Here is a 22,549-nt window from a genome sequence, read left to right on the forward strand (position 1 = left end):
TTGATTTTGGAAGTTGGCTGGGAATGCCACAAATGGTGATCACTTGAGCCTAAGATCCATCATAAATACGTGATCTACTCAAAAGATCAGGGGCCAAAGCCACTCTCATTTGAGAATCTGGGGCCTAAGTGAAATTTAGTAAATGGTGGCTCATGGAAATAAATAAAGCACTATAAAACAAAACAGAGCAAGGACCATTTGTGAATGTGAAGCTAAATATAAAACTTTCTTTTAGTAACCTTCTATATCTGACCCTTCTTTTCCTCACTGCCATCTCCGTCTTGCTGGATTAGCCCTGCTCTGTATTCAAGCTTGATCTGACCATTCAATACCAATATCCAAGCATCAAGAACAAAAAGTTGCGAATGCTGGTTACCCTATTATTTAACTCTACTGTTTGCTAAGCCAAAGCCACAAACGAAAAACAAAAAAGATTTATCACTCCTGAAAATGTGCAATTCGTAAGACTGCTTTCATAAAAACCTCCTCAGAATCTGAAAGTCTTTGCTAGGAAGGTTTACAGTCACACACTGATCAAATATAGTGATTTCTGACTTTAAGCCAAGCTATATTTATAGTAGTTCAATGGAACTACTTCTATTTATATTAGCTGAGTTGGCCTTTACTTTTGATGCATCTCAGAAAAGAATTACAGTGGAAATGGCTTTGCGTATTTATAAATGGGCACTCCTAACATTTTCCAGCCAAAAATTATTGCATCTTTCTTTCTTAATGGATTTTCTCTGGACAGAAAAAGAAATAATGGTGGGAAACTTCATATCTACACTCTTCTTCCTTATCTAAAATAGAATCTCATGAATAAACATAGAATACATGGACCTGAAAACATTGACTAGGAGCAGTTTAGAATCTTTTTTTTAAAAATAGCAATGTATTTTAATAATAAAAATCAAGTGCAGTAAGATTATCTCTGTGTCAAGACCATACAAACTACACAGTTTAAAGAAAGGTGGAATATTGATGGGCATGTTGGTACAGGTCATAGACTGATTTACTGCTTTCTGGACATGCAATCAAGATTTTTTTTAAATTCCAACTTTTAACCTTTTTAGAGAACATATTTTTCAAAGTAACAATACATGGAGAAAATAATAGAGAAGGAATACGCTTTCCAACATGCAGGATATGGTAAACGTGATTTTCTTAATCATACAGTATGCATCTCATTTAAGATAATATGCCAAATCATTGCCTCTCAGCTTTTCCTAAGATGTAAGAAAATAACACCTGAGTTTCTCAACTTCTAGATGGAGTTGATTCTCACATACCCGAAGTCCATTACATTGTCCAATCTCCCACTGTCATGGATCTCAAATCCATGGTAAATCTGCATGCTATGCTGATTGGCAAACTTACATAGACACAGAGGATGTATTTCAAGTCTGGCTTTCATAAGTTGGCAGAATAACTTTTGAAATCCAATCCTATTTTATTTGTCTCTAGGATTATTGGCAGGTTTCATAACCAATATTAAGAATGGAACTGAGTACTTCTTGGCTCTTAACTCAGGCTATTAATCATTAAAAGGAAAAGTGCTTGCCATTTCCTTCAACATGATATATTTACATTTCTTTCATCTGCAAAAGATGGTTGATGACAGATTCTTTAGACTCAGATAAATCTTCTTTGCATCTCACAATAAAGAAAAACTGCTATAATTGGAATAGAATGGTAGTGAAAAAATAAAATCTTTATTCAGATCCTCCTTAATTATTATAGCTATACAATATGTTGCCAGAATTTGAAGGAAGCACCTCTCAGAATGTGAACACAACACAGAACATATAGGCACACCCCCTATTTCAGAAGACTGTCTCCATGGCAATCTATTGACCAAACCTCCTTATTTTAGACCTTCCACCTGCTGGAAATATGGAGCTGGTGACTGTCTAATGGTCAAATAGACATTAACAATCAAAAACCTCTAATTAAAGGAAAACAGATTATTTCCCCAAAGCAAGTGTGTAATATATTTGTTGATATGGGTAACAATATAATAGGATTGGGGAATGACCAGCACCATGATGGCAAACCTATGGCATGCATGCCATAGTTGGCAAGCAGCACCCTCTCTGTGGGCATGCAAGCTGTCGCCCCAGTTTAGCTATGTTGCACACGCATGGGCACCTCCTGCCAGCCAGCTGGTCTTTGGGTCCCTGCCACACATGCATAAGGGGCAGGGCACATGTGGGGCCCACGCGTACATGGGCAGGGGGCATGTGGATACGCAGGGGGTGGGGCACATGCGCAGGGGTCATGTGCGCATTGTATTTTGAGGGTTTGGGCGTGCACACATGCTTTGGGCACTCAGTCCGGAAAAGGTCAACCATCACTGATCTAGCACCTTATGATAGATCAGGGGTAGTCAACCTTTTTATACCTACCGCCCACTTTTGTATCTCTGTTAGTAGTAAAATTTTCTAACCGCCCACCGGTTCCACAGTAATGGTGATTTTATGAAAACTTAATGAAAATGTTTTTAAATAATGCTATGAATTTTTTTTAAAAAGTCAATTAAATTTTAAAAAAGGAAAATGCTTCAGTATCAGACAAAACCCCTACCGCCCACCATGAAAGCTGGAACGCCCACTAGCGGGCGGTAGGGACCAGGTTGACTACCACTGTGATAGATTATGAAATAAAATAATCTACAATCATATAATAGATGTAGTAAGGCATAATCCAAACTACGAAATCAAAATGCTGTGTAAAGAATCCCTTTATTAGCTGGCAGCAGGATTCTTCATTAATAGGAAACTTTCATTATTAGAGAAATATTCAAGCCATTTGGACAGGATGCTATATGTGTGCAATAATAATAATAATCAGAAAAGGGGTGCATTAATCTCCATTTCTCACTCAAAGCAGTTTTAATTGAGAGAAAGCAATTAGCCAGCACAGAGATGCAATAAACACTGAGGAGCAAAACGATCCAAGAATTAATGACTGATTCTTTAAATCATCATGTCTGCGACTCTTCCCTTCAAGACTATGTTAAATAATCTGAAAAGGCATTAAGTGTAATTAAGTGACCTAATAATGAGATCATGTCAGAATAATTAGCTTACTTTCTTAAGGAGATGTTATTTAACTGGAGGGTTTATCCCTGCATGATACCTTAACTGATATATCTAGAATGGTTAGATATTCTGGAAGATCAGCTATCTGAACATTCACTTTCTGGATTATACTGTGAACATATGAATGCTGCAGATGCATAGCTAGATCAGACCAAAGAGGTCAGCATCCAAAGTGGCCAGGCAAGTTACTTCAGAGAATCAAAAAAAAAAAGGAATCAAAAGCAAAAGTAATTCTCTACGGTCCAGTGGTGCGTTCTGGATCCTGTTGCAACCGGTACGGTGCAACGGGGCCCAGCAGCCACCACATGAATGCACGCAGTGCATGCGCATGTGCCCTTACCTCCTAGGATGCTCCCTGACACCTCTGCAATGCTCCAGCCGCTCAGTGGAGCATTGCGCAGGCTCCGTACGCTGTGCACACATGTACAAATGGCCTGTTTCCTTCAAATGCAGGTAAGTAACAAGGGCGGCTGGGACTGGCCCTCTGGAGCACCAGAACGGAACGGTACCCGGTGCTCCCGGCAGGCACTGATACGCCCGTACAGGGGTGTACCGCCTACAACCCACCACTGCTACTGTCATTTCCCAGTCACTAAGATTCTGAAGGAAGTTGCTTTTGAATGTGGTGCTATTTTAGATTGCCTTAGTCTTTCCTAATTTATTCCTGAAATAAATAACCAATAAACCAATAAATATTTAAATAAATAAATAAATAACCAATTTCATTGTATTTAAGTACAATGACAATAAAGATTATACTCAATAAAATTAATTTCATTGTATTTAAGTACAATGACAATAAAGATTATACTTATACTTAAATGTTTTTATAGCCATCTAAATGAAATCTGGGCATTCTATGGCCCATGAGCTACATCTGGTCCTTTGGCTATTTTTGTGTGGCCTGCGGCAATGACTACGGTGGTGGTAGTGGCGGCAGTGATAGCAGCAGCCCTATTAGTTTGGCCCTCCACAACAGTGCCAGTTTTCCATGTGGCCATGTGGGAAAAACAATCACCTGATCTAAACAAATGGCCATTATCCATTCTTGCTACTATGGGCAATGCAGACATGGGAAATGGTGGGTGAATACACAATCCAGAATTGATTCCAAAGCAGCAAGTGGATGATACATTCTAACATTATTACAGAAAATATAATACAAAAAATATATAACAAAGAATATTGTTTAGATGACCATATATGTTTTGTTCTTGGTTCTAGTGCCAGAAACAATTTTATTAGTGGAAGAAACTAAATAGATTCCATCGAAGGTTACATATATATACATTCTTTGTTAGAAGCGTCACTTTTGAGTATACATGCATAACATTTTGGTGCAACTTGCTAAAAAATTTCCCAAAAGAAAATACTGGAAATTTATAATATGGAGAAGCAACGATGCAGCCAACTTCCCTAACCCAAGTCTATCCTATTTATCCTTTCATTTTTCTTTTTCATAAGGAAAGAAATCACTCTACTATAGTTTGATCAATTAGACAAGAGATAATAGTGGATTAATTGGGAGCGGGGAAGACCACTTCCATGTAGGAAGCATTTCCAACTTCAGAATATATACAGTTGAAAGAAGCTCATTCTTACTGGAAAAGTTCCTGATCTGAGACCGTCGCTGTGTGGAGCAAGTTGTACAGCGCAGCGTGTGAAGAATCATTTGAGCAATTCAGATCTCCATCTTTCGCTTGCTTAGAAGCACTTAGCCTGAAGAGGCTGGAGCAGCGCAAGGCCAATTCCAGGGCATCTAACCAGCATCGACCTATGAAACAGAAGCAAAGCAGTCAAACTGGCAATGCACAACAATGACTGTTTCCAATTACACACTGGCAACATTTAACCAATGAAAAGTCAGCCTACTTTTTTTTCCTTTAAAGAAAATGTGATGAATAATACTCTATCAACAAAGAATAAAAATGAGGGTTCAACATAATTCTCCACCAGTGAACACTGAGAGCAAATATTCAATTCACACCATTAAAAATTAAGCTAAACCTTACCAAAACCAAGAGTTAAAAGGAAGGGTATGGGCAAAGAGAAAAAGATGGGAAATCAGTTCTGGTAAATAAAAGCGTTGCCACCAGTTTTGTTTAGTCTCCATCAAAATTCCTAAACTTGCCGTGAGTCATAAAAGAAGCCTAAAAAAAATCTAGCAATTAATGGCAATAGTAGAATAAGGCTAATAATACGAAGCACACTGTATGCTAGCTAAGAGCCAAGCCTTGCAGAAAGATTAATACATTCTAGATTTACCTGCAGAAGAACAGAGAAGATTTTTAAAAATAAATGTAACAAAAATGAAAGATTGCTGGGATATATACATACGATGTAAAGAAAAATGTATTAAGTAGAAGATTGGCATTTAAACTTGACTATTTCTATTTCCAAAATGGCCATATTTTGCATATATGTAAAATTTGGAAATACCTCAAATTATATAAGAGATATCCATCAGGCTTAATGTTTCTGGTGCATTATAAAGAAAATTTGACACTCTCTCCTGATAAATGGATTTTTACCACAGCTCTGGTTTCATGATATATCTAAAACTTTAGAACAGGGGTGTCAAACTTGTGTCATCACGGCAGCATCATGTGATGTATCGGGACTTTTCCCGCCTTCGCTAAATCGGGTGTGGGCATGGCCAGTGCATGATGCATCCGGACCGTGGACTTGACAGTCTTGCTTTAGAAGCATATTCAACTTGGAAGGTGTGGATAGAATCAAAAGCGAATAAAAATGAAGCTCCCGCTCAGAATTTCTTATTAAGAAAGACCAAGGAAAAAGTCTTCAATGCAGCTGCTGGATAAAAGAAGGTACACAGATTGCCAATTACCTGGCTCAGTGACATAAATTAGGCAATACAGGGGACCGGGGAGACCCACATACACACCACAAAAAGCACCGAGGACAGAACAGGAAGGAACATTTAAGTTCAATTCTCTGAAGACAAGATAAAGCTGCTTATCTTGTCCTTCTGCTGCTACTTTGCCTCAGTCTTGCCACAGATAGCTCCTTATTTGAAGGCCTTCCTGATCTCTGCAGCAAATTGTGAGAAGGACTGCTCAAACTCTCCCAGGAGTGTTATTTCTGTCTCCATATCTTGGTGTCCTAGCTCTGATTCAAAGCAGGGTTGAATTGAGAAAAGGTAGCTTATATACAACAGTACCATCTTATCTCCGATAGATGGAGCTGTATCTCTAATATAACAATAGCTGTATTACTGTAAGATTATTTATTGATTTGATCTTATTTGATTATAATTTCTATTGTCAAAAAGCAGCAGCACTTTTCAACCTGTTCATGATCATTATTCTGGCATAAACTTACATTGACAGTAGTCCGGTGTTCACTAAACTTTTCTAGTTTTTAAATACCATTTTGAGACTCCTTGGTAGGAAAATCACTGCTCAGTATTTGGATCTATTATTAAAGATATTGATATTTTAATTTTAGAAATGATATTTCCTGCAACTGAATAAGGCGAGTTCATGTTTTAACAGGACACTGTTTTCATTATCCTTATTGAAGGACTGCATCCTGCTTGTTTTATCTGTACGAATTTGTGTATATTTTGAAACATTGTACATAAAAATATTAATACTTATGTAGGCAAGATTCTTTTATTTATAATAGTAAGAGTAACTGTGGTATCCATGTTTTTTCTAAATATCTGTACTTGAGACTTAAAAACACAGTACAACTCTTTCTGTAATGCCTTTTTGCCTCATATACTTCACAAACAGTACAATGGATGAAAACCAATATGCAAAGTTGGTCTTGGTTAATCTGGTGAAATGTAACATGTAATATTAAATAATGACACTGTGGAGAATACACAAGTATATCTACGGTCCAGTCCCTTAAAAATAAAGAAGACACAAGCTTACAGAACATGTTTTAATTGTAGACTACAGCTGAAAAAAGAAAACATTTGTTATGGTTCCTGCAAAGCCAAGCAATTTCTATTTGTTGAAAAGCAAAAACTGTGCATTAACACCTCTAATTTTTTTTTCTGAACATCAAACAGAATTTCTGGATCCTTTAGAAATATACTTTTTTCTATTGCGCTCTATTTCTGCCTTATCACATGTATGTGGTTGTTTGATAAATGGATAAGTATTATAATAAATATTATCCATTTATCAAAATACCATTTTCTTATATTTGCTATTAAGCAGAATTCTCCAAAAACAGGAGATGATGATGATGATGATGATGATGATGATGATGATGATGATGATGATGATGATCTGATAATGATTTATTGGGTCCTTCTAGCATACACAATATAAAAATAATTGTATAACTAAAGCCTGCTATTCTGGTGACTTCCCCTGGTGACATCATGGATATGTCTCTAGTTTTCTGGGCAAAAGCATGGAAATGGATTGTTGCTGTCTTACTCTAGTGGAGACTTGGGGATATGCTGATGTGCTGTTATCTGATAATGGTCTCTAGATTATGCTGACCTACAACTTTAAGTGTTGGTGAGGTATTGGACGTTAATTTACCTTTTCTGGATATGGTATAGAGTAGACCAAAACCAGTACCTGAATAAAGACAGAGGGGGAGGGAGGGAGATAGAGAGAAACAGAGACACACACAGAGAGAGAGAGAGACTGTGTGTGTGTGTGTGTGTGTGTGTGTGTGTGTGTGTGTGTGTGTGTGTGTCCATGCAGGCACATGTCATTGCACACATGTACTTTGTATTTATCAGAATAATGTATAATAATGGCATCAGTAACATAAGTAACAAATAGTAGTGGTTCCCAAACCAATGAATGTTGAAAATCTTGTATAGAATTTAATGGCTGAAAACAATGCAGTTTTAGATCCACAATTTCGGCCTTACATTTTTTTCTCCAATACAGTTTTCACGGTGATTTAAGAGACCCAAGGCAACTGGATCCAAAACTTTGCTGAATCATAAAAGCAAACTGAAGCTGCAAGTATATGTCCATGGTTACTTTCTTGAGAGCAATTTCTACCGAAAATCGATTTGGAATAAAATTATTATGCTATAAATTGGTCTTAACCTATTCTCTTTTACCCATTTAGCATTGATCACATCTGAATGGACAATGTCACTTATGTATTGTTGGACTGTTATTCCATGATGCGTCATCTATCGAGAAATGCAGTAACAACAAGCCATATGAGACATGACATGAAATGCTCATGGGATAAAGAGAGTTGGTGGCTTATAAAAAGGGAGCAAACTTTTGGCCACTCTGTGGTTTTTAAAAAGTGAATTGTTAGGCTGAAGGAAAGACAAGACACAAATGTGAAAATAATTGCATTTCACTCAATCTGCCACTTCACAGAAAAATTCAGTTTCAAGACGTTTCAAGGATATGGAGGTCCAAGTAGGGAGATAAATACAAACATCTGCTTCTTGATTTCATAAGGTTTATTATATCCAGCTGCTAACAATTAAAATGAAGCCTTTAGGCTACTGGCAATAAGACAGGTCAACCCAATCTATCTTAGTCAAAAAAGAATTATATGACTAATTATTTCAGTTTTTCCCAAGGTGGCATCAGGATGAAAGTCCTTAGGAAAAAAAACCTGCATCTAGTCTCCTCTGGCAGAATTACCAAGAATTATGAAGTACCTTGATTTGTAATTCAAGATAAAACAGAAGGGCTGTTAAAGTGATCCTGAAGGAGATAATAGCTTTTAAGATTTAGATTGATAGGCAGCCACCCACCGGAGATACTCAATTGCCTCAAAAGCCTGAGGGACTGGTTGGTTTTCATTTCTTTTCCATGGGCAGATTTGGGAGCAATATTTGAAATACCCTGTCATTTTGTGAACTACTATCTTTCCAAAATTAATTATGTGTTGCAGCTATCTTGGGAAAAGAAACAAAACAAAAGTTAAAGCACCAGTAGAAAAGTATTCAGTAAAGTTTTCCTCACAAAATGTAGGGTAGTAATTAAAAAAACAAGAAGTCTGAAAACTCTGTTTATCCCCAAACATTTTATATTCATTTTTGCTATACTAAAAAGGCAATTTTCATCTCTAATTAATCAATCAATCAAAGTCTTAGAGAATCCTCTAGGAATTTAGGATTTCCAGAGGATGAAAGCTCAGTGTCCCAATTCAGAAAAATTTGGAAATTGACTTACTGTATTTTTCGCTCCATAAGACACACTCCCCGCCCCGCCAAAAAAGTGGGTGGAAATGTCTGTGCATCTTATGGAGCGACTATTGCGTCACTGACAGGCCCATGGTGGTTTGTCATATGTGGGGGGAGGGTGGGTGGTGGGGCAGCAACGAGAAGCAGCAGCGGCGAACAGCGGCCGTAATCCCCACCGCCTGGAACAGCTAATCGGTGGTATTCCAGGAGGCTGATCCATGCAATCAGCTGTTCTAGGCCACAGGGATTGCTGCCACCATTCGTCGCTGCTGCCTGTCGCTGCTGTTGCACCTGCTCCCCAGGTACGCTGCCATTGCTGCCTCCTCCATATCTGCTGCCTCTGCCGAGAACGCTGGAGCCTTCACTGGAGCAGCGTGAACGGCGGCAGTGATCCTCAATGCCTAGAACAGCTGCTCGACAGTTGGATCGGCCTCCCAGAATGCCGCCGATCAGCTGTTCCAGGCGACGGGCATCACTGCTGCCATTCGCTGCTGCTCCAGTGAAGGCTCCAGCATTCCCCGGAGGAGGCAACAAGCAATGGCAGTGTTTCCTGTCAGCCAGACCACTGATCGGTGATGCTGATTGGCGAGGCAGGGATCCAGCCGTCACTCAGCTGACCAGTGATGGGTACAACGGAGCAGAGCGCTGACAAGCCACATGCTGGGGTTGCGATAACATGCTGAAATTTACCAGGCTGCTTGCTGTAAAGGTGGCAGAAGCAGATTTTGTTTTGTTTTCCTCCTCTAAACCTAGGTGTGTCTTATGCTCATGAGCATTTTATGAAACAAAAATATGGTAAAGTGACTGAGGGTGAAATCCTTTAATTCACAGTAAACCAGATGATCTTGTTCAGTTGGAGAAAAAGAGTTTATATCAAGGAAGAAAAACAAACTATCAAAAAGAGAAGGAACAGAAGATCCTGCCTACTTCTGTCTACATGTAACATTGGGCTCCAACTCCTATTGACTTTCTGGAGAAGCTGGCAGAAACAACTGCAAATGGCAATCAAATAATTGTGGGGCACTTCTTCCCAACCAGTTTTAAGTGCGAACAGCTTACCAATCACTCAGATCATGTGGGATTGGCAGCATGACATTTTACAAAGGTTGGAAGTGCTTTGCAAGTTGTCAAGCACTCTTTCAGGGGCCACTGTCACTTCAAATGGTTGTTAAATGAGCAGTCATAACTCAAGGACTACCAGTGTCCTGTGATTTGGGAGAACCTAGCATTTAGTTCAATAAGACATTTTGGTATCAGTATGCAGGGAGCTATGCTGTTAACTGACAACAGAAATGTAGCCTAACCTATTATTTGTAACCAAATAAAAATCTGATTTCAGGCCAATACATATGTGGTTCAACTGACATTCTGATTATAAAATTAAAAACCAATAAAACAAAAATTATATTATTTCACTTAATGTGAGTGATCTAAAAGACAATTGATTTGTCAGAATGGAAGGAAAGCATTTTGGTTTTTTTCTGAAATGTGTAATATTATAGGAAATGAAGATCTCTTCCCTATGAAAAAAGCACTGCCTGAGAAAGTTATAAACATTAGAGATTAAAACGATGATCACAGAAGAAACACTGCTTGATTCAAAGCATTGATGAAAAAAATAGCAGAAGCCTTTAAATTATAACAGCAATTTTGCAAATATGTTACCATTCCACATTTATAGTTTTTAATTTACAGAAAAATATACTTGTAAATGTACTTATAACTGAATATGAAATTATATTTCAGCAAGAGCAATTAAGTTTACTTAGATAATATTTCATATGTTAAACAATTCAAATAGAATATAGTACTGTAATATATTTTGACTGAACTCATAATGTAAACTATTTTTTAAAATGTAACAAAAAAGGTTGTAGACCAAAGCAGGTTTGTTTGTTTGTTTATTTATTTATTAATTAAATTTTGTATGCCGCCCACTCTCAAGAGAGACTCAGGTTCTACAATGGAACCTCCTTTCATGTGAATCACAGCAAGGACAGTATTTTTTTAAAACACAGTTCATTCTCAATAGCACCAAACTAGAGTAAATTGAGGAAACCACTGTATTTAATGCATGGACAGAAATCAAACACTAAAATAAAATGTGTTAATTGTACAAGACATAGAAGCTGTTTGCGGCCATCTTACTACAGCCCTGTGGCTATCTGCTCTAAATTCAGCCTTTTTAAATGTTTGTGGTGTATATAATAATCAAGTTTAAAACCAAAACAATTAGTGCATGCTTTCATATGCTTGAACTTCCATTCCTTTGCATTTTGAAACACCTGTTGTTTAGCAGTACAATGAAACCATGATCTCTCTGAATAACAATTGTAAAAAGAGGCAGAGAGGAAGAATATATATTGCAGGGAACTAATGTCACTTCAACACTAACTAAAATTGTATCAAAAATAAAAATCACAACACTGGGAAAAGCACTTGGGTAGATCCATGCTCTCACTGAAAAGTTGCCTTTGCAACAACCTATAGAGGCAAACAAAGGAATCATGGTTTGCATATGATGCACAAAGATAATATGTTAATATTAAGAGAAGATAATCTCCTTTTGTAATAAGGAATCGGAAAATCTGATATTTATGGCAACAGCAAACACTAGCATTTTCTGTTCTCTATGATGGGCAAGCAGTGAAGTGGAATGAAGGATGAGAAATGGTAACAGAATGTGGCTGGTTCTTTTCCCTATTTTAGGTGAACTTTACAGTGAAAATGCACTTCAACTGCTTTCACCCATCTTCCAACTTAGACAACACAAAGCTTGTGTCTGTTGCAACCTAGAGGATGAAAACAAGTCCTTTGCATCCCAGTGTAACCTACTTGTAACAAGGTTGTAATTTATTCATCTTTTAAAATTACAACTGCTTGAATATATTGGAAATTTCAATGTAATTGAATTGTAATTGCAAAAACTTTCCTGGGTTGTGGGAAGTTGATAAATTATGTCAGCCAACAAAGAAAGGACAAAACTCACCGTCTGATTCAGAAGCTGCCCTGAAGATCAAGTAGCTGCTTGGAAGAGGTTGAGTGATTGACCCTACATTCTCTCCCTTTGGACCCTGGAACAATTTGTGAAATGAAAAGAAACTTTTTTTTACCACAAAATGTGTATTTCAATGTTATCTTCTTTACTTGGCATTTTCAATGATATTCTTTTTAGGTTTCAAATAAGTGAAAATTATACAATTATATTTTGTCTTTAGTTGGAACAGCAAGTTTAAAATAACCGAGACAGACAAATTCTGACATCTGGGAAACATGTTTGCAATTTTAAAATTGATAATTGGTACATCATCAGACATGCCTATTTTATTTAAAATGGAATAGTAACTAACATCTTATTGGGAAATGCTCAGGCAATCACAAAATGGAATTAACTAAGGTTAAAATTTTCAGCAAAATATATTTGGTAGGAGGATTAGATCCTTGCTTTGCACATATTCATATCATGGCAATATACCAAAATTTAACTATTTCTATATAATAGAATACAGAATCAATTGCTCATGTCTCTATACAAAGATAAAAAATAGTTTTAAGTGTAAAATGCCCATTCCCCTTTACAAAACCCACAAACCTATAGCAGCAGATATTCATAAAGCCTGTTCAGTACAAGTCACATATCTTGTATGAACATGAATTTCATATGATAGTGATCTGGGCGGCTTGGTACCTTATGATTGCAACATTGGAGAATGCCCCTGGACCAGGGGTCCCCAACCCCTGGCCAAGGACCATAAAAACAAGTGTACATTACAGGTACACTACAAGTTGGAGGCTGTGTCCTCAGCATCTTTGTGTATGCACTGATTTTAAGTGTTTTCTATCTTTTAAACTGATGATTTTTCAAGATGGATCAGCATGTGGGCAATCAATTGTACAAGAGCACAGAACAATTCTACACCTCTCATGTCACTAAATCAATTTCTCACCTAAAATAAATCAGGATTCTTTTAAAAATACACTTTCAATTACTGCACATAATGTAAGCAAAACACCTAATGTAACAATGAACGTTTTCAGTGGAAGAAAATGAGAACCCTATGATGAGGTCAGAAAAGTTGTGCAACAAAGAAAGGTGTCCAATTATTTTTACAATATTTCCTCTTGATAACTTAGTTATCAGTGTCTGAAGAATACTTAACATAAGAGCTCTGATTCTGAAGACTAGAAAGGCCTCTGCAACCATTAACTCTGCAGTAGAGTTTGAAGGATCCTTAATGTTTTTATTTGATCATAACTTGAACTCGTATAAACTTTTGCACTGGCTATTTCTAGTTAATGCATAATGTAAAAGGGCACTGAGTAGTTATCATGGTGACCCTTTAGGTGGTTCCTCATTCTTCTGCCACTTCATGGACAGATTAATTGAAATCAGCCTTACAGATTACACAATGTGAGAGAATATAGTTAGGTTGGAGGTGATCTTAAACCCATGCTAATGCTGGAGCTGGAATGTAGTTCCTTATTTTTAAACTACAGGTGGTCCTCGAGTTATGACCACAATTGAACCCAAAATTTATGTTGCTAAGTGAAACATTTGCTAAGTGAGTTTGCCCCATTTTATGATTATTCTTGCCACAGTTGTTAAGTGAATCATTGCAGTTGTTAAATTAGTAACATGGTTGTTAACTGAATCTGGCTTCCCATTCACTTTGCTTGTCAGAAGGTCGCAAAAGGTGATCACATGATCTTGGGATATTCCAACTGTCATAAATGTGAGTCAGTTGTCAAGCATTCAAATGTAAATCACGTGACCACGGGGATGTTGTAAGAGTGGTAAGTGTGAAAAATGATCATAAGTTACTTTTTTCAGTCCTGTTGTAACTTTGAATGGTTACTAAATGAACTGTTGTAAGTCGAGGACTACCTGTATATGGCAGTTTTGAATTCCACCACCTTTTGTTCTGTTTCAGTATAATAATAGAGGTTTTAATGAATGGTTTAATTTTCAGCCTAATTGTCCATCCTAATATGTTCCGACTACATCCAAATGTTCTTTATGTTTCTTGTGATAAATGCAATACAGGACTGTATTATGAATAGGGGTTTGTATGGCAGCGTTATTCTAAGCCCCACAAAATCTAAGAGGGGCAGATGAGCCTATTCAACCATTGTTTACTGGGGTACAGATGCACCTCCACAGATAAATTATCCTGGCCTAGATCAGGGCATTTTACACCGCCCCCCCACCCCCACCCCAAGGTGCCACATCCAGTCCTTTGGCTGTCCCTGCCTAGGCAGCCTGAGGTCAACTGGAAATTATTGATCAAAGTAAATAAGTAAGGGTATGCCCATGCATGCAATACAACTACATTGCTTTTATTTCGAAGATGACTATTTTTGTTTCCAATTTACATGGGTGCGTTGCGTGCCTAGATACTTTGACAGCCTATAGGTTCAACCATCCACAATCTGTTCTCTTCCCTAGAAGTTTATTTATTCCCTTCTTTTTCCTCTTGCTAATGAATAGAAAAACCATGTAACAGAAAAACATGCCTATCGTTCACTCCTACCAAGCAGTAAACATACAGTCAATGTTTCATTATGGCAACATTTGGATTTCCACACAATTCCATTAATATGGTTTGAAATTTTTTTTGCTCATCCAGTGGCTAGGAAGAAAAAAGCCAGATCAGCATCAGGCTTCATTTCAACACTGTGTAAGTTCCTGTCTTAAAAAACGGTATTTTATAGACAATTGCAATAAATTTAAACCAGACAGATTTATATCTCACCTCTATTTCCAGACAGATTTATATCTTGCCTATATTTCCTATGATTCAAGGCAGCAAAATATGTTCCTTCCTTCTATTTTCCCTAAAACAGTGTGAAGTAGGTTGGGCTAATAAAAGTCATCCAGTTGCACTAGAGTTCATGGTCTCCCACTTCTAATTCAGCAAACCAAACCAGTTCTTTGATTACACTGAGGTTTACTATGACATATGAATGCAGCAAATCTATGTTTTAATCCCAAAGATTATTTGCAGCAATGGCTCCTAGTATTTTCTTTAAAGCAAGGATTAATACATGTGCCCTTCCAAAGGTGGCTGAACTCAAGACAAGCAGGTCAAATGACCAACGGTAATATTTTATAAATATTTTATTTATTTAGGGAATTTGCACATGGCAACTCTCTGTCTAGCTTCCGAGTACTCTCTCATTTACTTTTGAATGGAAAGTGAATGCTGTACTCTCATTCACTTTTATGGAAAGCAACATCATGTATTTAATGGCACATGACAGAACTGCAATTCTGCTATTTGTCTATATGTGCAGCGAGTGAGCAATTTTAACTTGGGGAAGCCTCTATTCTATTTTACTATTTTTAACCATCCTTCAAGGCAATTTTTCTCAATTTCATAAATCATTGTACTTGGCATTTCTCCTAGTGAGAGATTGTGGAGAAGCTGGGAAGGGAATGGAAGAGACAGTAGACACCAACAATCAAGAGACAGAAGGTGACTCAGCCACTGGCTGGCAATTTAGTCCAGGTGCCAAGAAATATAGAGAAAAGTGTTCAAATCACTCACTGAGCTTCTCCCTTAATTAATTCACTATAAAGCAAGGTGGGAAATTCCTCTTAGAATTTCCAAAATCCTGTATTTACCCCAAATAAGCATTAAAACTTCCTTAATAGAATCTGTTCTTGCCTCCCCCCCTTCTTTGGTCTTGGCCACTTGCATTAGACTTGACATTCCTGCCTTTACAATATTAAAAAATAACTCACATGCAGTACATTAGCCAAATCCTTACTTAATTACTACAGATGGAATGCTGCTAGCAATTTCATGGTGGAACTGGGATATCATAGGGCAGGTAATCAAGTGTTCTCCAGATGTTTTAGCCGCCAAATGACATCAATCATCACCAGCCACCATCAAAGATAAGGAATGGAAGAACTGTTCTCTACATAACGTCTGGAACACTTCAGATTACTCATTTTTAATTCCAAGCAAATTCCACTTAGATCAATAGTACTTATACCTAGGTTAGAAATCTATAATAGCTTATTGTACTTGATTGTTCATGCATTTAACAGATAAATTCATTCTAACCATTGCCTACACAGAAATGACTTCAAGCCCTTATTTACTTCATTTTTAAAATGTCAGTATCATTCTTCCCCTGCCACATTCCTTTAAAAAAATCATATCAAGAAATCATTGAATGTTTCCTACACTCAGCTCCTATATTATATCTAGGGAAAGAGAAAAATCACAAGGAAAGCTGTCAGATCTTATTAATGTCAGCAGTAGCATTACAAGCCACTGTACTGTTGAGGGATGAACTTTGCAACTCTTGTTCAAATTATCTCTTATGTTACCATAGAGATATCTTTAGTTTCTTTCATAAAACCATCCAGTAAAAGACAGCACACACACATACACACCTGCCTGGCCTTTGCTGGGGGAGCGGGATATACAATGCACTCATTCTCTGCCAGAAATGTCATTAAGTCATTAAAAAGTAGGTCAGAAAATATACAGCTTCAGCAATTCAAACCGTTTCCCCAGCAAGTCTTCTATATTACCATATTTGGTGCCTCACCATTCCATCCACAAACTACAAAATCAAGCTCTTCATTTGATTAGGTTTTATGGAGTATGGAAAACAACAAATCCTTGAATTTGGACTAATAAGGCTTGGCTCAAACTATCCCACCTTCACACAGCTTTAGGTAAATCACAAGCTATGTGTACACAATGTCCTTTGCTTATGTAAACTTTGCCAATGTGCTTTGCAAACTATAATTCATAGTTTAGCATGTGGAACAGAGGTGGTATTCAGCCAGTTCTGATAGGTTCTGTAGAACCGCTAGTGGAAATTTTGAGAGTGGGGAGGGAATGAGGATTTTGCAGTATCCTTCCCCTGCCAGTCCCACAAAGCCACGCCCACAGAACCAGTAGTAAAATATTTGAATCCCACCACTGATGTGGAAGTCTACAAACTGTGGTTTACTCAATATTGATAGCACAATTTGAGTACTACCCAAATTAGCCTCTTACAAATTAGCTATCCAAATTAGCCTCTTACAATCACTATCCAAATTAGCCTCTTACAAAATCGCATGACAGGTTAAAGTATTTTACTATATATCATCACAGTTTGGTTTTGGGGTGTGGTGGAATTGTTTTTAATTGTATGCTGCCCTGAATTGTTTTGCAAAGGTGTCTATATATGGCAAATAAATCATTCCATCAATCCATATAAAAATATAAAATTTTCCTTAAAGGAAAACAGGAGTAAAAATGTAAGTAAGAGTTGACTGGATCTGCAGGAAGAGTATAAAATATAATTTTATATTTTATATAAAATATAATTTTGTTCATGTACATAATTTATAAACTATGGGGAAAAGCCTATACTTTGAATTGGAAGAATTAAAGCTGAATAGGAAAAACTACATTTGCCTGCATGTCATTCAGGCAAATTCTCTTCTGCATGACAGAAGAGCAGGAGGATCTCTAATCAAAAAGAACCCTTGGCGGGAGCCAAGGAATGTATTTTTCTCCAAGCCCAGCTCTACGAACTGCTGCAAAACAATCATTTAGACCAGATGTGCAGACTTCAGCTCCCAGAATGCATGCATGGCTAGGGAAACCTGGGAATTGCATCTCAAAGTTGCTGAGCTTGAAAAACGCCTTGGGCAAACTCTTTCCCGCTAAGAGTTTTAAGTAGAAGAATAGCTCTCTAATAGTGTTGCTTAGTTTCTGGATTCCTATAGAAAGCAGGTAAATTCTACATTCAGTTCCCTTTGGATGTTCACATCCCTTTGGATGTGAAAAAACAAGAGTGCCCTTCCCAGCATCCCTTGCTCTGTACATGAATGGGATGAACAGAGGAATAACAAATATGAGTTTGTGACTAGGTTGGCCCTTCCAATTTCCTTTAAAAATAAAACACTTTTCAAAACAAAAACCAATTCACGCAAGATATGCTACTAAAATGAACCAAATGAGTTTAAAAATGATTTGTATTATCAGTGAAATGATATAATTAGAATAGCAATAGCAATAGCAGTTAGACTTATATACCGCTTCATAGGGCTTTCAGCCCTCGCTAAGCGGTTTACAGAGTCAGCATATTGCCCCCAACAACAATCCGGGTCCTCATTTTACCCACCTCGGAAGGATGGAAGGCTGAGTCAACCCTGAGCCGGTGAGATTTGAACAGCCGAACTGCAGAACTGCAGTCAGCTGAAGTAGCCTGCGGTGCTGCATTTAACCACTGCACCACCTCGGCTCTAGAAATAGCTTTGAGGATAACAAAAATGAAGGGAGAGACTGGAGTAATATTAAGAGCTGCTTCTTCAAATTAGTTAGATCATTTAGCATCCCTTCATTCAGTGACATTAACCTTTTGGGAACAGTGGCATTTTAGAATTTCATACTCCTACAAGAACAGGAACAGTGTGATTTTCATTTTAATCTAAGAGTTAAAATTTACCAATGAAGTTCATTTCCTAACAATGTTTTTGACAGAAACGATACTATTTGGGAGGGGCAGGTCAGTCAGAAGAATTTCATCTGGAGGGCTGCTATTCCATTTTGACAGATCTCCGGTGAGAAAAACTGCATAGTGCGCTATGAAGCCAAAAATCTCTGGAGCCTGAATGAGCACAGTGCCACATTAATCTAAAGTGAAAATCCTCTTCACAGGGTCTCTGCTGCCAGCCTGCTGAGTTGTTAGTCTTATCAATGTGCCCCATACAAGTGTGCGTGCTTCAGGGACACTCCTCTGGAAGACTAAGGCACGTATTATTTTCCACACCTCCCCAGAGCTGGCAAGGCCCCTCTCATTAATCACACCCTGGACGCAAATCATATTTACTTGCAACTTAGGGTATTTCATTTCTTGCCTATATATAAATAGAAGTAGTGCAGGCCATTACAGCAATAATCTCTTTATGTGCAGAAGGGCCTGCATAATGTCAAAGGTATTATGGTAATGGAGATGGCTTTCTATTAGACAAGACTGACTGAATCGAAGGGGGGGAAATGTCATGTTAAATTCTGATAAAAACGAGAGGCTACCTAAAATGCTCAAGTTATGGATCTGAGATGAAATCCAATGTGGCATTTCTGCTGAAGAAACTGTTTCAGAGAATCACAAGGGGCTGGGAATCTTTCCACAGCCTGCAAAAAGCTGCTATTGGATTGCTTAGCATGGGATTTTACCCTATTAAACCTGACTGCATTCATATAAATGGTACTATTGTGGTGAAACGTTTAGTTCCATACAGAACTTCCATTGTTGGTTTTCTGCTGACAAATATCCATGGTTTTTCTCTACATTACAGATATAGACTGTGTTGGCCTATGTCTACATACTATGTTAATCATAATTTGCTTAATCATGGTTTGTTCCATAAGCTGCAACTGATTGGAAATACACATTATACTTTGTCATTAGCTGCATCTACCAATCACAATATCTGGATATCAACATCACGAGCCAAGGTAGCCCAGTGGTTAGAGTGCAGTACCGCAGGCTACTTCTGCTGACTGCTAGCTGCAGTTCACAATTCAAATCACACTCTGCTCAAGGTTGACTCAGCCTTCCATCCTTCCGAGGTCAGTAAAATGAGGACCAGATTGTTTGGGGTAATATGCTAACACTGCAAACTGCTTAGAGAGGGCTGTAAAGCACTGAGAAGTGGTATATAAGTCTAAGTGCTATTGCTATCAACCAAAATCTATTATAATTTAGTGTGAAGTCACCCAATGCTACCTGCCCTGTCTTTCTTATCTTTATATAAGGAACTTGGGAAACTCCCCACTCCAGTCACAGGGCACTTTTACACAACCAATTTTCACATCCCTTGTAGCTTCTATTGAACTTTTATGTCACTACAAGTGCCCTCATAGCTGTCTCTTGTGATTTCAATGAACAAGGAAGAGTGAAGAGGAAGGGCCATTTAGCTGATCAACAGGAGAATCCTGACTCCATTTTCCTTATTTCCACACTGTATCCCGTGACTGTGAATGAGCAGAAACTAAGGCGGGCAACCAAGGTGCACAGTGTTCTGATTCTAGAACAGGGGCGTCAAACTCAAGGCTGCGGGCTGGATTAGAACCATGGGGTGCTTAGATCTGGCCCGTGGGGCAGCCCTGGCCCACAGTGAAGGACTGGCCCACAGTGCCTCTGCCAATGAAAATGGAGCTCGGGGGGGGGGGGCACATGCAGCTCAAGCTCTGTTTTCAGTTGTGATGGCCTCCTGCAACCCTCTGCCAGCAAAAACAGATATCTTGAACTCCATTTTCCCTGGCAGAGGGGTGCAGGAGGCTGTCGCGACATGAGTGTCATTGAATTGCCCACGCCCAACCTGGCCATGCCAACCCGGCTTCCTCAGGTCACACACAACCCTCAATGAAAACACACAACCCTCAATGAAGTCGAGTTTGACACCCCTGTTCTAGAGGAAGAAAATCCAGAAGTCACTTCATCATTTCCTCTGAAGCAGAAGCTCAATCAAATCTTAATCAGCTCAGTTTTTGAAGCCCCACAATATCATATGAATGACAAGATTTCATTTTTATGTGGAGCAGGGACCATTCCACTATTTTGCATTTTATAGTACATAACTTCCTTATTAATCAGATTTTTATAGACTAGCTGTTAAGCTACTTGATACACTAGTTTCTTTATATATATTATATTTCTGTAGTTTTTGGCTCTAACAATAAAAGAGGCATATTCACCCCCATCCAACACATTTATATATCTTTAGGTATTTTTATGCCTCATCTTCCACATGTTATACTCAGAAATATCCATTATTTTATACTCTTTACAATTAATTTAATATCATATATGGTCAGGACCAATCCTTGGTCCCAGCAGCTAGAAGGTTTGATGAGGCAAGGGCCCTGTAAATAGGTTAAGTGGATCACACAAAAACTCCACAGAATCACAATGGGAAAAAATACCACATTTACTATGCTTTCAAATATACTTAGGCAGATATAATTTGACTACTCTGGTATCCCAGAGGTCCAGAATTGTTTTCAAACTTAGAATTCTTGTGTGGAAATCCTCTAAAAGAAGTAATGCTGAGCTGAAAACTGCTTTGGAAGATTCCCAAAGTTTTCCACCGTGAAAGAGCTTTTAGTTTTTCTGTGTTCTTCTGAGTAATTCTACGATATTCCACTTATATTTTTTGTCTTTGTTATTGGACAAAACTACTGCTGGCATTACTGTTTTCTGGTACACATTGTTCTATCACCCTGGAGCTGAATGTTTACACTTTTACAATTGTAAACACCTAATGTGAGAAGTTACCACACGATTTATTTCCTTGGATTTAAGTCAAATCTGGGAGGTTGCAAACTGCTGAAAGGAGAATCATGCAATGAAGGACATTTGCATGCCTGTTGGCCATGTCACAGCAAAATAAGTGTAAGAACATAATATTCTACCTAGTAAATGTCACTGAAAGTCTCACCTTTGAAAAAAATCGAAGGAAAATAGTCTTTGACTAAACTAAATAAGGTATGGCAAGAAATATATTTAGAGAGGCAATTTTAGCTTGGGAGGACTTTCAACATTTCAGCTTATTTTCTTTTGAGAGCTGGAAATCAGAATTTCATTTTTTGCTAGTGTGTTCACAGAAAAAAAATGACAATAAAGCTTATCTTACATTATTATTAGTGGGGCACACATATACTACACTTTGCAGGATTGGCTCATTAAACAAGCTGGTTGCTACACCCAAAGATGATTGAAACCTCAATAACCCTCAGTAATTTTTGTGCGTGTTGGTGGAGCCCTTCTGGTTTCCTGCAAGGAAGCCTGATATAATCTGTTCAGATGAGCATTCTTCTTACCTTCACAGCCCAAATGGACTGGTCCAAAGGATGGAAAAGTTTGAAACAGAAGCCATCTTTTTTTGACGGTCTCTCGATGAGCTCACAGGAATGAAGCAAAATGGTGCCCACCCACTGTCCAGTCTTTGGAGTTTTATAGATTAGGAGTACTCCAGGTTTCAGTACACACCACAATTTAGTCCAGCTCTTCAGAGTGCCACGTATCTAGAGAACAAGAAGAAATACAGTAATCTAAACCAATAAAACAGGTTTTTAATGGTGCAGAACAAGACCTTCATTCTAAATTCAGTTATTCCAAGTGAATAACTTCCAAGGTTCAACAACCTTAAATATTTTTGTGATTTAAATCAAACTTTCAGTTAAACTTTCTAAGAAGAAATTGGACCTATTATCTCTTAAAAAGCTAATAAAGAAATTTTCCCTTTGCTCTTAGATTCAAGTGTTTA

At 37.9% G+C, this 22,549-nt stretch overlaps 1 protein-coding gene across 6 annotated transcripts in view; it reads right to left on the reverse strand.

The window, feature by feature from the left end:
• Positions 1-22,549, reverse strand: part of OSBPL5 (oxysterol binding protein like 5) — a 125,748-nt gene that overhangs the window by 19,497 nt on the left and 83,702 nt on the right. For all 6 annotated transcript variants that reach the window (XM_087716976.1, XM_087716993.1, XM_087717006.1 and 3 more), the window contains 3 exons: positions 22,104-22,307; positions 12,248-12,332; positions 4,704-4,875 (listed from right to left, as the gene is read on the reverse strand). In XM_087716976.1, coding sequence (XP_087573102.1) covers positions 4,704-4,875; positions 12,248-12,332; positions 22,104-22,307 — 461 coding nt within the window. The remainder of the gene's footprint in view (positions 1-4,703; positions 4,876-12,247; positions 12,333-22,103; positions 22,308-22,549) is intronic.

Source organism: Thamnophis sirtalis, unplaced genomic scaffold (assembly GCF_051295495.1).
Source record: "Thamnophis sirtalis isolate CommonGarterSnake01/CBP01778 unplaced genomic scaffold, rThaSir2_p1.2 scaffold_1, whole genome shotgun sequence".
Classification (NCBI taxonomy): domain Eukaryota; kingdom Metazoa; phylum Chordata; class Lepidosauria; order Squamata; family Natricidae; genus Thamnophis; species Thamnophis sirtalis.